The sequence below is a fragment of the Hippocampus bargibanti genome, linkage group LG07 (genome assembly GCF_051943395.1).
Source record: "Hippocampus bargibanti isolate YZ-2025 linkage group LG07, ASM5194339v1, whole genome shotgun sequence".
In the NCBI taxonomy this organism is placed as follows: Eukaryota; Metazoa; Chordata; class Actinopteri; order Syngnathiformes; family Syngnathidae; genus Hippocampus; species Hippocampus bargibanti.
Genome location: NC_142740.1, coordinates 12,819,663 through 12,837,560, shown reverse-complemented (window position 1 = coordinate 12,837,560; position 17,898 = coordinate 12,819,663). Strand labels below are relative to the sequence as shown.

General features: G+C 39.4%; 1 protein-coding gene across 1 annotated transcript in view; it reads right to left on the bottom strand.

Moving 5' to 3' along the window:
• Positions 1-17,898, bottom strand: part of lepr (leptin receptor) — a 56,748-nt gene that overhangs the window by 6,224 nt on the left and 32,626 nt on the right. The window contains exons 8-18 of the mRNA XM_089000092.1: positions 16,979-17,139; positions 16,793-16,898; positions 10,751-10,850; positions 9,910-10,124; positions 7,910-8,064; positions 6,362-6,515; positions 6,182-6,261; positions 5,892-6,105; positions 3,744-3,950; positions 3,566-3,649; positions 3,366-3,459 (exon numbers count right to left, since the gene is read on the bottom strand). Of these exons, the coding sequence (XP_088856218.1) occupies positions 3,366-3,459; positions 3,566-3,649; positions 3,744-3,950; positions 5,892-6,105; positions 6,182-6,261; positions 6,362-6,515; positions 7,910-8,064; positions 9,910-10,124; positions 10,751-10,850; positions 16,793-16,898; positions 16,979-17,139 (1,570 nt within the window). The remainder of the gene's footprint in view (positions 1-3,365; positions 3,460-3,565; positions 3,650-3,743; positions 3,951-5,891; positions 6,106-6,181; positions 6,262-6,361; positions 6,516-7,909; positions 8,065-9,909; positions 10,125-10,750; positions 10,851-16,792; positions 16,899-16,978; positions 17,140-17,898) is intronic.

Below are 17,898 nucleotides of genomic sequence, written 5' to 3'. Positions count from 1 at the left end.
TCTCGTCGAAAGTCGAATAAATCAGCAGGGCGATGGTATGAAATCAGCATTTAGTGTCAATATTTCCTGCTTTATTTATCTAGCTATCCAGCTATCTAGCGAGCTATCTCGTTAGCTAGCTATTTGCTATCTGTTTGCTATCTAGCTGGCTGGCCGCTATCTAGCTAGCTATCTATTAGCTACATAGCTATCTAGCTGGCTGGCTACCTATCTAGCTACCTAGCTATTAGCTATCTAATAGCTAGCTAGCTTTCTATCTATTTGGTGTTACTTCCGGGTTGAGTGAACGCTTGCGTGTGTGGCTGCCGCTGCTCATCCACAGAAAAACTTATCCTGTGACTGTAAAGTGACCTTGAGAGTTTTGAAAGGCACTTGTAAAGGAAATGTATTATTATTATTATTATTATTATTATTATTATTATTATTATTATTATTATTATTATTAATTTTCACTAACTGGTTTTGGGAGAGGACCAGGGTGATGAAGAGGATGATGGAGAGGAGGGTGATGATCAGCAATGTCGTGTAGGCAGAAGGGCCTCCTCTGGTGGCTAAATCATGTGGGGCAGAGAGCATCAGAAATTTTGAAGTGGAAGTGCTGTGCCACTTTTTGCGTGGGATACCAATACCCTGGTGAGATTTTTAAGATTTGCATACCGATTGTGAATGCAGGCTCGCCCTCTCCCTCAGAAAACACAGGATACAAGTAGAAGCAGTATTCCTCAGATGCATAAAAATCTCCTGAAACCAAAGATCAAGTTTGATAACACTTTGTTCAACTGAGCCTCTATGACAGTCATGCGGAGAAAATGAGCCAGGGAGTGAATTGTATTACCTGTTAGGTGGACGGAACAATCAGTGGAAGGCAGCTTGGCCCAAGTGCGCCCACTGTGAGCTTTGCTCGGATGAATGCCATCTTGCCGCTGCGGTGCCCACTGCACCACCATGAAGAGTGGACTCGAGCTGTTGTCCACAAGGCTCCAATGCAGAGACACACAAGTGCCGTTGATAAGCAGCACACGGAAAGAATGTATGCTCCGGCCTGAAGACAGCAGCGGCGTCAAATATATAAAATATTCACCTGCTCTCTTTCCAATAAAGTTAAGCAAACAAAAAAAAGCACAGATTGTCCAGATTGTTGTCGAGGAATGCTTCGAACTAACACAAAAAAATTGAGGTCCACTCTTCTTCCGGCTCCTGCAAACATTCAAGGTCTACATTCACATTCAAGCTTTTCCCATTGGCTCAACTTCATTCACAGTTTAGTTTAATCAGCTCTTTTATTATTTATCATTTTATTTATTGTGTTTATTGTGTGTTCTGGTGTTTATTGTTCTTTTAATTGTAAAGTGTCCTTGGGTGTTTTGAAAGGTGCTTGTAAATGTATTATTATCATGATGATGATGATGATGATTATTAACTGTAGTTTGAACTGGCATAAACAAAAAATTGTCTTGTCAAGAGAGGACAAATACATTGTATGCACGTGGGATGCATACAAAGAAAAAATAAACTGTGAAGAATTTTGCATTTGGTAAGTGATTCAAAACAATGCTTTTTGGGGTGACTGGATACATAAGTGTCATGTTTCGGTTTGTGACCAACTGGTGGCACTGTAGGGCCCCACCTGCAGCTGCAAAGGGATTGGTCGTTTTAATTCATCAGTGGCAGTTAAAAGGACTCCCGGCATGACCATCCAGTGTCGGGTCATTGTTTGTTTCACCCTGTCAGGTTTAATTCATTTTGTCATGTTTTACTCGTGGTTTTGTTTGCTACTTTGGACCTTTCTGTTCTGATGACTTTGTTGTTTGAGATTTTGTTCTTGCTGACTTTATTTCATACAATTTGTCCACTACACCCTGCTCCTCCCGCCTGTCTGCTTTTTTGGGGTCCTCCACCACCACCACCACCACCTTGCAAATCGTGACAATATGATACCATTGGAAAAGCTTTTCATTGCCCCTTTAAAAGAAAGGATACCTCATTTTTACTGAAAATTATTTGGTGTGTGGGTTGCTTGGCACAACTGAATTGTAGGCCATATTCTCCAATGAATGAGCAAGTCTTTGTTTAATTATGTGGCCTTGCACCCCTGCCACATTTAATTTTCAAGACATCGGGTAGCGGACATGATGTGCAATAGGCAAGTCATGACTTGTTGCGCGCTTCCGCCACACTTGTCAGAGCAGGATTTTTGAATGCAAAATGAATGAAATACCACAAATGTCATTTAATCACAACATTGCACTTATGACCTAATGAACATGTGTTTGGGAATCAATTTATAAAATAACGGGAGTGCACTGTGCTCTCAGTCATTGGTCCACAGCCCTGCGCTTGTTGCTCTTCCAAAAGCCAGCTGATCTTGATTTGATTTTTCAAGCATATAAAAAAAAAAACTTTAATGCAAGTGCTTGCCTCAAAGAGGTCATTTAACATTTTTGGAAAAGGGTTGGGAGTCACTGAACTGAAAATAAATAAACAAATACAGATGAAATTCTTGAATTGTGTACAGAAAGGCCATTATGCGGTATAACGACTAAACAGCTGTATGCTTAACTCATTCATTGCCATTCACGAATATATTCGGGACTTGAAAATATGACGTAGAGTGCCATTCCCGAATTTGTTCAGGTTTTGTTTTTTCTTTCTTGGGTGCCGATAAAGCGCTGGCCAATGTTTTTCCCTTCCACAAGGGGAACTTGTTTCCATCTTAGCACTTTGTTCCACTTTTCGCTGTTGTTAATTATGTAGCCGCCCTCATTTCAAGCTGCCATAACTCCAGAATCATATAACTTAGGATTTATTTTTTTTTCTGATGAAAGAAAAGAGTGTAAGGTTTCTGATATTGCATTGAAAGTTTATGCCGTCCAAATACTCAATATTCTGTGGGTCGTCGAATTTCAGTGAAAATGACAAAAACCCTGGCACTGGAGGGCGATGGTATGAAATCAGCATTTAGTGTCAATATTTCCTGCTTTATTTATCTAGCTATCCAGCTATCTAGCGAGCTATCTCGTTAGCTAGCTATTTGCTATCTGTTTGCTATCTAGCTGGCTGGCCGCTATCTAGCTAGCTATCTATTAGCTACATAGCTATCTAGCTGGCTGGCTACCTATCTAGCTACCTAGCTATTAGCTATCTAATAGCTAGCTAGCTTTCTATCTATTTGGTGTTACTTCCGGGTTGAGTGAACGCTTGCGTGTGTGGCTGCCGCTGCTCATCCACAGAAAAACTTATCCTGTGACTGTAAAGTGACCTTGAGAGTTTTGAAAGGCACTTGTAAAGGAAATGTATTATTATTATTATTATTATTATTATTATTATTATTATTATTATTATTATTATTATTAATTTTCACTAACTGGTTTTGGGAGAGGACCAGGGTGATGAAGAGGATGATGGAGAGGAGGGTGATGATCAGCAATGTCGTGTAGGCAGAAGGGCCTCCTCTGGTGGCTAAATCATGTGGGGCAGAGAGCATCAGAAATTTTGAAGTGGAAGTGCTGTGCCACTTTTTGCGTGGGATACCAATACCCTGGTGAGATTTTTAAGATTTGCATACCGATTGTGAATGCAGGCTCGCCCTCTCCCTCAGAAAACACAGGATACAAGTAGAAGCAGTATTCCTCAGATGCATAAAAATCTCCTGAAACCAAAGATCAAGTTTGATAACACTTTGTTCAACTGAGCCTCTATGACAGTCATGCGGAGAAAATGAGCCAGGGAGTGAATTGTATTACCTGTTAGGTGGACGGAACAATCAGTGGAAGGCAGCTTGGCCCAAGTGCGCCCACTGTGAGCTTTGCTCGGATGAATGCCATCTTGCCGCTGCGGTGCCCACTGCACCACCATGAAGAGTGGACTCGAGCTGTTGTCCACAAGGCTCCAATGCAGAGACACACAAGTGCCGTTGATAAGCAGCACACGGAAAGAATGTATGCTCCGGCCTGAAGACAGCAGCGGCGTCAAATATATAAAATATTCACCTGCTCTCTTTCCAATAAAGTTAAGCAAACAAAAAAAAGCACAGATTGTCCAGATTGTTGTCGAGGAATGCTTCGAACTAACACAAAAAAATTGAGGTCCACTCTTCTTCCGGCTCCTGCAAACATTCAAGGTCTACATTCACATTCAAGCTTTTCCCATTGGCTCAACTTCATTCACAGTTTAGTTTAATCAGCTCTTTTATTATTTATCATTTTATTTATTGTGTTTATTGTGTGTTCTGGTGTTTATTGTTCTTTTAATTGTAAAGTGTCCTTGGGTGTTTTGAAAGGTGCTTGTAAATGTATTATTATCATGATGATGATGATGATGATTATTAACTGTAGTTTGAACTGGCATAAACAAAAAATTGTCTTGTCAAGAGAGGACAAATACATTGTATGCACGTGGGATGCATACAAAGAAAAAATAAACTGTGAAGAATTTTGCATTTGGTAAGTGATTCAAAACAATGCTTTTTGGGGTGACTGGATACATAAGTGTCATGTTTCGGTTTGTGACCAACTGGTGGCACTGTAGGGCCCCACCTGCAGCTGCAAAGGGATTGGTCGTTTTAATTCATCAGTGGCAGTTAAAAGGACTCCCGGCATGACCATCCAGTGTCGGGTCATTGTTTGTTTCACCCTGTCAGGTTTAATTCATTTTGTCATGTTTTACTCGTGGTTTTGTTTGCTACTTTGGACCTTTCTGTTCTGATGACTTTGTTGTTTGAGATTTTGTTCTTGCTGACTTTATTTCATACAATTTGTCCACTACACCCTGCTCCTCCCGCCTGTCTGCTTTTTTGGGGTCCTCCACCACCACCACCACCACCTTGCAAATCGTGACAATATGATACCATTGGAAAAGCTTTTCATTGCCCCTTTAAAAGAAAGGATACCTCATTTTTACTGAAAATTATTTGGTGTGTGGGTTGCTTGGCACAACTGAATTGTAGGCCATATTCTCCAATGAATGAGCAAGTCTTTGTTTAATTATGTGGCCTTGCACCCCTGCCACATTTAATTTTCAAGACATCGGGTAGCGGACATGATGTGCAATAGGCAAGTCATGACTTGTTGCGCGCTTCCGCCACACTTGTCAGAGCAGGATTTTTGAATGCAAAATGAATGAAATACCACAAATGTCATTTAATCACAACATTGCACTTATGACCTAATGAACATGTGTTTGGGAATCAATTTATAAAATAACGGGAGTGCACTGTGCTCTCAGTCATTGGTCCACAGCCCTGCGCTTGTTGCTCTTCCAAAAGCCAGCTGATCTTGATTTGATTTTTCAAGCATATAAAAAAAAAACTTTAATGCAAGTGCTTGCCTCAAAGAGGTCATTTAACATTTTTGGAAAAGGGTTGGGAGTCACTGAACTGAAAATAAATAAACAAATACAGATGAAATTCTTGAATTGTGTACAGAAAGGCCATTATGCGGTATAACGACTAAACAGCTGTATGCTTAACTCATTCATTGCCATTCACGAATATATTCGGGACTTGAAAATATGACGTAGAGTGCCATTCCCGAATTTGTTCAGGTTTTGTTTTTTCTTTCTTGGGTGCCGATAAAGCGCTGGCCAATGTTTTTCCCTTCCACAAGGGGAACTTGTTTCCATCTTAGCACTTTGTTCCACTTTTCGCTGTTGTTAATTATGTAGCCGCCCTCATTTCAAGCTGCCATAACTCCAGAATCATATAACTTAGGATTTATTTTTTTTTCTGATGAAAGAAAAGAGTGTAAGGTTTCTGATATTGCATTGAAAGTTTATGCCGTCCAAATACTCAATATTCTGTGGGTCGTCGAATTTCAGTGAAAATGACAAAAACCCTGGCACTGGAGTGGACACATCATCTGGCAGTGAATGAATTCAAGTGGTTGATGACTCACGTTTAGGTCGCCTGTCCAGTGTCATGTTCATGTTTTTTCTGGAACTTCCCAGACTATTGTAGGCTTCCACTGTCACACTTTGGAGATCTCGCTTCCACTCAAAGCTGTAGGAGGACAGGAGCTCAATCTTCTCCCTCTTCAGAAGACCGTTTGAAGTATGCTGCTGGACTATATATCCATTGATGCAGTAGGAGCGCCTGATTTTTGGAAGAGGCTAGAAACAGCAAATCAATACATTATTTGGAATACTTCGACCATGCATCTTGAGATGTTTGTCATGTGTTTCATACCGAAATCAGCAGAGTAACATTTGTTGAGTTCATGAGCTGATTATCAAGAATTCTCCAAAAGTCAGGGCCGTGTTCTGGAGCTGCAGGAAAAGCAATAGTTGTGTAAAGGTGCTGCAGTTCAGTGAAAGTGTTAATTCATGTAAGGGAAGTTATAAAAAGCACATATTGATGTATTGCTACCTTGACTGTTTTGGGGTACAGAGTAGACCGAGTCGCTCCAGTCGCTCCAGTAGCCAGTGCGATTGGCAGGTTTGCATCTCACCTGAACCACATAAACCTGGCACATGTCTGGAACTGGGAGCTGCGCTGAAGGTACCCACACTGGATTACTGATCTGTATTTCGTGAGATGAAATGGTGGGAAAAGATCATGGTACAAGAGCATCTTTTGAATCTTAACTCATTTTTGACTGAATGAAAAGAAAAACAATCACTAAAGTTAATCACAATATGTCAAAACTTCAAAAGGCATTTTTCATTTTCATTTATTCAGTAACACTGAAACTAAAACCGATTACAACTATTTCCAATTCCCGTGTTTCCTGGGGGCAGAGGTGGGGGAATCAACCCAGCACAAACACATTCAGACATCAGATATGTCTTTTCAACATATATTTAGACATCATACATGTGTTTTTACTGAGAATATAATCTTGGCATACAAACTAGTTTTCGGCAAACGAACCAAACCACACGGAGCGCTACGGTAGCTGGCGGACTAGTTTTCGGCGGAAGAACCCCAAATCACACGGTCGAACAGAGCCACCGTGGCTGGCGGACTAGATTTCCACACCCATTTTCTTCGAGTGCAGACTTGGTTTGTTATCGAGTGGAGTACTTTTGCTATTATGGGACCGAAAAAGACACCACCACAGGCCAGTGTTCAGCCAAAGAGGACGCAAAAGCAAATTACGGTCGAGCAGAAGAAGATCATCGAAAAATACGAACGAGGTGTGCGTTTGTGTGACTTAGCTATCCCAGTACCATTGTGCTAAGTCGACTATTGCTACCACCCATTGACAACTACCATCACAAAGGTAAATAAAACAACTTTATTATATAGTACAGTTTATTTCTTTAATTACAATAAGATAGCACATTTATTATACCGGTACATAATATAAGGTATATTTTGTATAGTTTTAAGGCTTATTGAGTAGACAATTATGATGGGAACGGATTATTCTCATTTTTAATGGTTCCTTAATGGTTCCTTATGGAAATAAATGTTTGGCAGACGAACTTTTCGGCAGACAAACTTTTCGCCTTACACTTACTTAAGTTCGTAAGATGAGATATCACTGTATTTAAATCACAGGTGCCAAAGTCATGGCCCAGGGGCCAAATTCGGCCTGCTACATCCTTTTAATCGGCTCGCGAAAGCAAATGAAACTGGTGAAATTCCATGATGCTTGCTCATGTCCGAACCAAAATTTCAAATTGTCCCATGTAGACCACAATAACAGTCATTGTTTTTGACTACACATTTGAAAACTAGTTCTTCGTTAATTTGTTGTGCGTTCTATATGTAATATGAGGAGGGGATTAAACATTATAATGGCCTCTCGAAATTCATAACAGTCCCCGGAGAGGAAACCGTAACCAGAATGTGGCCTGCAGCAAAAATATCGTTCAACAACCTTGTTGTAGGGTTTCAGAGGAATTTTATTTCACTTAACTATTCTTTTTCGCAAAAGTTGCTATTTTAAAATGTCAAAGAATACCTCACCTTCCACTCTGGCTGAGCTTTGAGGGCAGAAGGGGAGTGGAAACGGAACTGACACTGGAGTCCCTGCACAGGCAAAGGTGGAGGTTCCCACGTGATCCTCAGTACGCCTCTATTCAGATTTACTGCCTTGACATTTGATGGTTTGTGAGGCTTTACTGCAATTCAGACAGTGGCGGAACAGACTGTGTTCATTCTCAAGGCATTGAATCAATACGTAAGACCCTCTTCCATTGTACCAGTTCTACTAAATTTCATTTTAAGCTGTTGTCAAGTGCGCGTATCCCCGTAGGATTGTACCTAAATGAAATCAATTACTAGACCACAGCTTTACCCTGTCACATTATCGTGTTTGTAAAGGACTGCGGTTATGCCTTGACCTCAGCTGCCAAGCAGTGTTGCCTGTAAATGTGTTCAAATTCCAATTCTAGTAGAGTTGCAAAATGCAACCTGCCTCTTCCTGTCGCTGTGGTGACTAGTCAAATTGGGGATCCATTAATACTAGGTTTTCAGGGTTGTGGTGCACATGCTAAACTCATTGAAAAAAATTTGAGTTGATTAACTGGTTCAAATCCGCTATAACTGCAAACTCAGAGTTTCCTATCGCAGAGCAGATTTACGCAGAGTTCATCATTTGACACAGAGTTAGTTGAAGCCTCTGTGAAATGGACCCCCGGTCAGTGTTTGGCTTAATTCTGTGTAAAAAAGGTGCTAAACTCACAAATTATGATGATGTGTTTAATAATTTCTTTCGGTTAGACATGCCTGTGATTGCTGTTTGTACTGTATGTTTGTGCGTGGATAAGGGTGTAGCTTATGCAATTTTATCGCTATAGCCATACAGCCTCTGTCATCATTATTGCTAACAATATTGAATTTGAGTTTTGCTGTGGAAGAGAGACAGAAAAGCCCAAAGGATTGCGTTTAGCTCGATCAAACCCAATTAATGGGAATGACAAAGGTTTTATTGATTCTTTTTTTAATTGTGGAAAGCATCATTAACCATGATGAAGCTTTTAGAGGTGGTATCGTCTTTTTTTGGGATGCAAATGACTGTCGTTAAGATGACTTGCAGAGAAGAGAAGCATCTGTTGGTCAATAAATCGATGGGTGGAAAATCAATATTTTATACAACAGAGGGAACTACAATGTTATTGTATTTAATTATTATTATTTTTAATGTCAGAGGCAAAATAATTGTTGGTCGTTTTAATCAGAGGCAGTTAAAATGATTCCCGACACAACCATTCAGGGTCGGGTCATTGTTTATGTCACCCTGTCAGGTTTGTTTCATCTTGTCATGTATTACTCCTGGTTTTGTTTGCTACTTTGCACCTTTTTGTTCTGATGACTTTGTTGTTTGAGATTTTGTTCCCACTGACTTCATTTAATACATTTTGTCAATTACACCCTGCTCCTCCTGTCTGATTTTTTTGGGGTCCATTACCACCACCATGAGACCTTGACTGGTTTCTGATGCAGACCAAGGTCGAACATTTGAAGATGGTCGTTCTATAATGATGAGCCACAAAATGAAGACCTTTTGCATGACATATTGTAATATTATTCGATATGAGAGTTTTACTTTCTTTTAACCACGATTGACTGGCAGTGCCAGAACTCATTATTGTTGTTGCAGTTTGCTGTGCCGAACATTTTGTTGAGGTGAAAGGACAAGATACAGCATAACATTAGCATATAGCAATATAGCAAACATTTAGATGAGATTAGCCTTCATTCGTCTCACAGTGGAGAAATTTACAATTCAGAATTTAGAATGCATCCTGTATTCCATTCCATTGTCTCCATTGTGAGACTAATAAAGGCAAATCCAATCCAATCGAATCCAAATCCAATTTTTAAACACACACCACCAAAGAAAATATTTTAATGTTGCATTGCTGCTGCCAACTCTCTTTGTTTGCAGTGGTTGGTGTTTCTGAGACATGGATGGCTTTTCATGAATGTGTATTTTCATGAGATTTGACATACAGGTTACTTACCATGATCTAGAGGTGATATATAAATGTGTTTGGATCTGAAAGGGCCTTGATGGGAAAGCATCTCAAGCCACAATTTGTAGCAATTCCTCCGTACATCCTGGATGGTGCAGGCTTGTTGCTTGGATCGGACCAGAAGACAGTCAGGCCCTAACTCTCCAACCTTCTCACCCCTTTTCTCTCTTTCCTCCATCACATCACAAGGTAGGTCAGTCCATCTGTGGATAAGACATTCATCATATCTAGGTTAGCTATCACATTTTGGAGTATCTTTGCAAACGATTTTCCACATTTGAAATCCTTTTTGAATGTTTGCTGTCAATTATTCCCGGGTTGGGGGTGCTCATGAATGAAAATAAACTGTAGTTTGACAATTTTACAATAAGGACTTGAAAGACAAAGAAAACAAATGTGGGAAATATGCTACAATACATGTCTCAACAAAAATGCTCGATATTCAATTGTACTCTTGACCACATATATTGCTCTGAGGTAAAGAAAGGAAAACTAAAGAGGATCAATCGATGAAAAGGTTTCTTCAGCCGTCATCTGTACTTCTTTTGAAAGTCGAAGAAGTACAGATGACGGCTGAAGAAACCTTTTCATCGATGGACCACTCATGTACGACTGAGAGCTTACACAGACGTAAAGAGGATTAAAAAAATCATTGGGCAACTTCCTCTTGCTGTGCAGAATTTGACCCATGTATTTCGTTGGTATGTTCAGTATGCTGCGTTCAGTGAAGTTGGAGATAATAACAAGGACTGATTTGAGTATTCGTGAACACAAGGACGTGTGAGGGCATTCCAAAGTCAACAGCTCCTGAATAAGAATCATGACATACGCATATTGGAATTTGGGTTTGATCCACCAAGTGTTGTTCCAGCTACAGTCCATAGCGTCAATGTCACCACTGGTTTCACATTTTATGTCAATCGAGGCCCCTGCAAAAACACAGAGATGCATATTTGGTAGGGTAAATGAAAACAAGAAGAGCCCATACTTCAATGTCGTACAAAAGTTCATACTGTCTCCACTCTCATTCCTGCCTTTGTCAAAAGCAGGAAGAGAGGACAAGCACTTTCAGTGATGAAAGTGGGAGAATAATAATATTAATATTACATAACATTTATTTATAGTGCCTCTTTGCAATGTTTTGATGATGATACTAGTGCAGCTGGTTCGACCGGAAACAAATTCCTTGTGTGTTCTACAAACTTGTCAATAAAGATGCTTCTGATTCTGACTTGGGCGATAGGCAGGTACGCCTTAAACTGGTCAGTAACCAGCTGCAAGGCAGATAGTTTTCAATGAACCTAATATGTAGACTTGTGAAATGTAGAAGAGAGCGCGTGTTCCCGACAAGTCAGGATTGGCCATGGAAGCACGAGGAGAACTTTTAAACGTTACACAGCGAAACGAGACTCTAGATTTGAAGTCCTAAATTCAGAACTAGGAGGCAGATTATTAATTAATACGTCAGTATAAAATGTTTTTCAAATGGACAATTATATCACTCGCTTCACTCAATTAATTGGACAAAAATGTACACTATTTTGCGTTTGAAAACACCTTTTTTATGATTACTTCTCAATTTTAAAAAAAGCTTATTTTGTATTGATTCGTGATGAAAACAACTAGACAGTAATATCACACGAGAAGGATCGATCAGACAATTATTACTGTTGAAAGGCTTGACAATTTTTCAATTAATTTTAACACCTCCAAAATGATTAAATAGTTGTCAAAAGAAAATATGTATTTTAACCAATGTTTAAACTTATGTGTGTTTATGAACACATGCGCTCTAGTGATGCCGTTATTTCCAAACCCCGAATTTCATTTACGATGTCCCAGCTGAATTTTGATAGCAACCTGCTCTATGTGTCACATGGGCATGAGCATATTAGGTTTATCAAAGCTTTGTCAAGGGAAATCATACACGATAATGTTATCCAAATCATAACGCATTTTCTATCCCAGCTGTCTTGGGGTAGAAGGAAGGATACACCCTCAACAGGTTACGAGACAATCACGTGACACATACACACAAACAACAGCAGTCTGAAATACACTTGTTAACATGTTTTTAGAATGTGGGAGAGCCGCTCAGTGGATGCCTGGTGCTTTTTCAAAGATTTTTGGAAACTTAAAAAGAGGAAGGGAGATATTTTTTTTGTTTTAACATGGTTTCTGTGGGAGGACAAACATTCTTAACTCATTCACTGCCAGACGATGTGCAAATGTGTCCACTGTAGTGCCTAGTTTTTGTCATTTTCACTCAAATTGCAGCACCCACAAAATATTAAGTTTAAGGACTACATAAACATTCAATGCAGCTTAAGAAACCTAAACTCTTTACTATCATCCGAAAAAAAGGTTTATGCTGAACTTAACTTGTATAATACTTGTATTTGGTTCTAGAATTATCTGCAGTGAAAGTGGGGGCGTCCGTACAAAAGGCAAATGCTCCCCCCCTTGTCGCCGGGGAAAACATTACCGTGTCCCCCACCTCGCAAGAAAAAACACAACCTGAACAAATTCCGTAATGGCGCTCCACGTCATGCTTTTCAATTCCTGAATAAATTCGAGAATGGCAGTGAAGGTTGTAATTGATAAATAATAATAATAATAATAATAATAATAATAATAATAATAATAATAATAATAATTAGACTAATGAGTTAAATGAATGAGTTAATGTTAATTGGATTGGATTGGATTGGATTTGCCTTTATTAGTCTCGCAGTGGAGAAATTTACAATTCACAGCAGCAAAGTTATGAAAGAAATGAAAGTAGAAAAGCAAAACACAGGAGCTGCTGGAAAGGCAGCCACTCTCGCGGCGCCGTCTTGAAGTCAAAAGAACAAAAAAAACCTAAATAACAAATAACATGACAACACAAAGACATTCATTCTTAAGCACTTTCTGTACCCTCTTTGTTACATAAAGCAGTTCCAGATGAAAGAGTCACTTTGTAACCCTTGTAACCAGATTTGTTGTTGTTTTTTCTGACAGCAAGAAGAAATTCGATCAAAGACTGTGTGTGCTCTTTTTATTCTGACAACCCACGGCACAAGACTGTGTTTGCATGTGGTTTCTGTGCGTGCAGCCAGGCTTAAAGGACAACTGACATCACTTTTTTGTTTCTTAACTGACATCAGAAAAACGTTTTATAGCATCTAAAATACCCAAAACACGCAGTATGATATTTTTAGTCAAATGCAAAACACCAATAAAAATGACTTAAAGTGTCCAAAATGTGCAACAAAAAAAAACGGAAGTGGCCAGTTTCAGAGGGTCCCGCCCCCTTGTTCGTGATGTCACCCCAAGTCGACTTGCCTTGCTGGAGAATCAAAACAATGGCTTCAGATTCGGAGAATGTGCTTTCTTGTTACTCATCCAGTTATAAATATGATTCAAATAGTTCTGAAGAAGAAAGCATACATGTTTGCAATGGATTAAAGAATTTATTCCGTGTCATTTTGAGGCATCAGGGGAGGGAAATGTCGCACCCAAAAAAGGCAGAACATGGCGACAAAGCCGTGTAAGGACTTAATCAGCCCGTTTCCACAGGCTCATTAATTCCTTACATGGAGCTTTGTCGCCCTCTTCTGCCTCTTTTTGGTCCTACGCGAAGTTTTCAGCCCAAAGTACAGCAAAATGCATTGACGTGATGGAAGGACTGCTACAATGTGTCCTTTTTTCGGTCAGGGGCGTTCCTTCAGTGACATTCACCAACTCAAAAACAAGACTTCCGGAATATTCAGCGTGAGTCTTAAAACATAAAATATAGCTATATGCGGTGGAATATTTGTAAAATACGCTCAGTAGAAGTCATTTGAAGACATTTTACAAATTATGGACAGAACTTGACCGGAGACGTCGGTTGTCCTTTAATGTTTGCATACGTCACATGAAGATTTGCCTCATTGCCTGCGACACATAGGCAGAGGGGCATACCAGGCAGATGGTACTTGTCGACAACTGGTGGTATGTGAGTGGCCAAGGACCCCAAAGGTAAAAAGAGAAAAACAACTTGAAGAGAACAGAGGATTAAAAATGTATGTTTTATTCTTATAAATGAATGCTGCGTTTTATTGGACTCTGTTTGTTGCCCAAATAAGTGGCATGTTATGCACATTCCATGTTGTTTTTTGAAATCGTCAAAATAAAAATTACATTTAAAAACAGATTTCTTGTTTGCATTCTTATAATTTTATCAAAGCAATGCAACATACTGTAATTCATTTATATTATCATGAAATTAAACTTGAGGCGGCATCCTACAACAGAGTAGTCATGGGGTGCGTCATTCTCCACCTTTAATCATTTAATTTAATCATGAAGGCTCATGATGTAGTTGTAAACAACTTAGTCATATTCATAGTAGGCTAAAATACCACGTGTTGTATTCATTATGAGGCATATCAATGAAAAGTTTTCTTCAGCTGTCATCTGCCGCCTTCAAATTTCAGTACCTAAGGTACCTTAGAGCAGGGACCTATCATAGCAGAGGTTTAGTTTACCGACGAAGCCTCTTGGATGAGAAGCGAAACGTCCGACATCTTCAAAGTACAAATGATGGCAGAAGAAACCTTTTCATCGATGGACCACTCCTGTATGACTGAGAGCTTACATGGACGTACTATGACGCAGATGTAAGGCTTTTAATTTTTTGCGGCTTCAGACAGATATTTTTTTCTTTGGTCCAATATGGCTCTTTCAACATTATGGGTTGCCAACCCCAGTACTAGCTGATACGGCTACATTTGCATTGAAATCGCCCCCTCCACCCCCCAAAAGAAACCCCACATGAAACTCAACCAAGGTGGACAGATTGTTTTTTTACCCGATCACTACATCTGTTGAATCTATTCAAGAGGAGAGACTCTGATGTTACCCAAACATAATAAAATGAACCTTTAATAATTGCCAAGCGTTATTCTGAAATTCACGTCAGTTCATTAATCAACAGACATACTGTACTTTGAATTTGATCAATAAACAGTACTAATGGCGTTAAGATTGATTACAACATTATAATGTCGTCAGTTTTGAATGAAATCATTAACTGGTGCCTTGTTCAGGGACAAAGTAATGATTGCTTTGTTGTTTTAATAAACATTAATGAATTCAATCAGAATGCTTAATTGGATACATATGTAATAAACTACCGCATTAACATTTCCCAGTAAATATTTACTCTCTCATCTTCACCTTTCTTCTTTGTTACAACAGGTCAAATTTAAAACACATAGCAACACACGAGTACTATAAGAACAGATAAATATACACATGGATATTTTCAATAAATCATACTTTAATAAATTTCAGAACATATCTGATACAATGCAATTATGCATGGTGAAGACCATCATAGAAGTGGTTGAAATCTGCAAAGAATAATCCCTTCCTTCTTCAGTTCTTGAAGATGATTTCATTTGGGTTGGGTATTTTTTTTCTTTGATGTGTACAGTCTGGTCACATTTGTGCCCTCCTTTCTCCAAATGAACAGGTTCTCAGTCCTCCGAGTGTCACAGTTTAGTTTGTTGTTTTATCCCTATGACACCAGAAGAGATTCCAGCAGAGACATTCATTGGACATTGTTATGATGTGTATTTAAAAAAAAACACTGTAAGATGACGTTATCAGTGTGTGAAAGCCATCGCAGGAAAGCGATTATCTAAGAATGGATCAATTAAAAAAATGTATTAAATACCTGCGTGCTTCGAGGTCATGTGCTGCAGGATTACCAGTGGTTTTTGCCACTCAAATAGAACTACTGAGTTTTACTTGGCTGAAGCCCATGAAAAAAAATGTTGTCCTAGTAGTTCACCTGTTAAAGCCTGGGAGAAGAGCAAGCACCCTGGATAACTGCAGTACAACCAGCTGGAATGTGTCTGTTTCTGTGCCTCAGTTGTCTCTCTCTCTCTCTCTCTCTCTGTAACACGATTTCTTGAATAACACCACATTTGTGTGTTAACCTCTTTCAAGACGCTGTCTTTTGCCCAGTCACAAATTTGAGGACATCACTCAAGATGGGATTCCGTTTTTAAAAGCCACATCCAAGGCTCCAGATAACAAACTCAGAATGTGATAGGTGTGCTTCAAGGTAATCCACAATGTATGCCAAACATTTCTTGGCAAAACAGCTTCAATCTCGTGACACAGGTAATTTTTTTGCATCATCTGCTTTTACACTGAACTTCATCTTGAAACATAGAGTAGAGGCTTGAAGCTTGGGACACTGCAGATAATTCACGAAAAGGTCTTTTTTTCTCTTTTTTTGTCCATCTGGTTGGTGGTCTGTTTTGTCGTTTATAAGGCAGTGCGTGTCCCATGTGGCTGTGTTAATGTTCCCAGTCTTGAATGCACAGCCATCACATTGGTCTTTTTTGGGGTTGAAAAAGAGAAAGATTTAGTTGGTCAGAATGATCACATAAACAACACAGTAGTGGTCATTGACTAGAGTAATGGCTGACCTCTGCATATGTTAAAAAGTAAGGTACTTTACTGTATTATTTGACATCAAGATGGCATAAAAATATTTCCAACAATTAGGAATTATGACTTACTTTACTGTAACACCAAAAGACGTCTGCCTCGTTCCACTGGAGGAGGAAGTGTAGTCGGATCCGTGCGAGTAGACAACGAAATGTTTTCTTCTTGGTGAAATGCGTTCAATGGAAATCCGTGCATTTTGACTGTCAAGTCCGACAACTCCACTGAGATGCGTTTTACGTACATGATGTCACAAGCCACTTTTTCCAACAACCATGTCGAAATTGGTCAGAAGTTGAATGCAGACCTCTCATTAACATATATTTTTTTTACGTGACAACAATGGACATATTGTGTGTCAAGGACAGTGGTGACTGCTCACCTTCTACATAGATGATGCTGTAAGGGATGGGCCACTCCTTTGTTGCCCTACACTGTAGCAGCTCATACATCCCTGAATCTGACGGCTGTATTGTGATGTGGCTGACCTGTTCAGACAACGGTGTGTGACGACAACAGTTTGGAAATGTACAACAGCTATTTAAAGAAGGAAAATTTGCACTCATACCCGTTGGTTGACTGTGTGATAATGGCTGGAAGATAGAGGCTGTTCCAAGTTCAGCACCCACACAGCATAGTTGGCATTGATGCTGTGGTCGTTGAACACGCAGTAAAGACTTATGTTGTCCCCCGGGTGGGCCAAAACCTTTTCAGGGATGTAGCTCACCCCTGAACACATTAAATCAAGTGTGTCAAAATCCGGTCCTCCTTCAAAATATCAGATTCAAATTATCAGGTTCATTATCAAGTTTCTAGAGAGCTTGCTGATGATCTCATCATTTGATCGGGGAGTGCTGGAGACGGAAACTTCTCAGGCATGCAGGATTGCAGCTCTTGAGGGCTGGATTTGGTACACCTCCACATTATATCCATATAAAGGCAGCAAACATTGGCCTATTAAAAAAGTCAGTATGCTTACACACGGCATATTAAAAAAAAGTGGCAATTTTAGTCTTTAAAATAGGCAATAGCAATTGACTGTCTTAATTTGTTATATTTTTCTTTCATCCACTGTGAATGAAAGGGGGATAAGTGAAAACAACATTGATATGTTTGCAAGATGAGTCCAAGATGTCTGATTCATAAATACAGTGTGTTATGAAAGGCTAATGTTCATGTGCAACAGCCATTTTAATGCTTGACTGCTGACATTAATTTACGTACGAAATAATTGAGGTCATTTGAGTAATGCAGTCTTACTCAATTATTTTCTTTATTATGTACCATCCCATCTCCAAAAAAGAAGAAAACAAGTCACCCCTCCACTATAAATATAATTGTTCAAGAAATTTGATATAAATACACCTCTGCCTTACATTTGTTTCCTCATTAACTCATTCACTGCCATTCACGAATTTATTCGGGAATTGAGAATATGACGTGTAGCGCCTTCCCTGATTTTATTCCCGATTGTTTTTCCTGCATGGG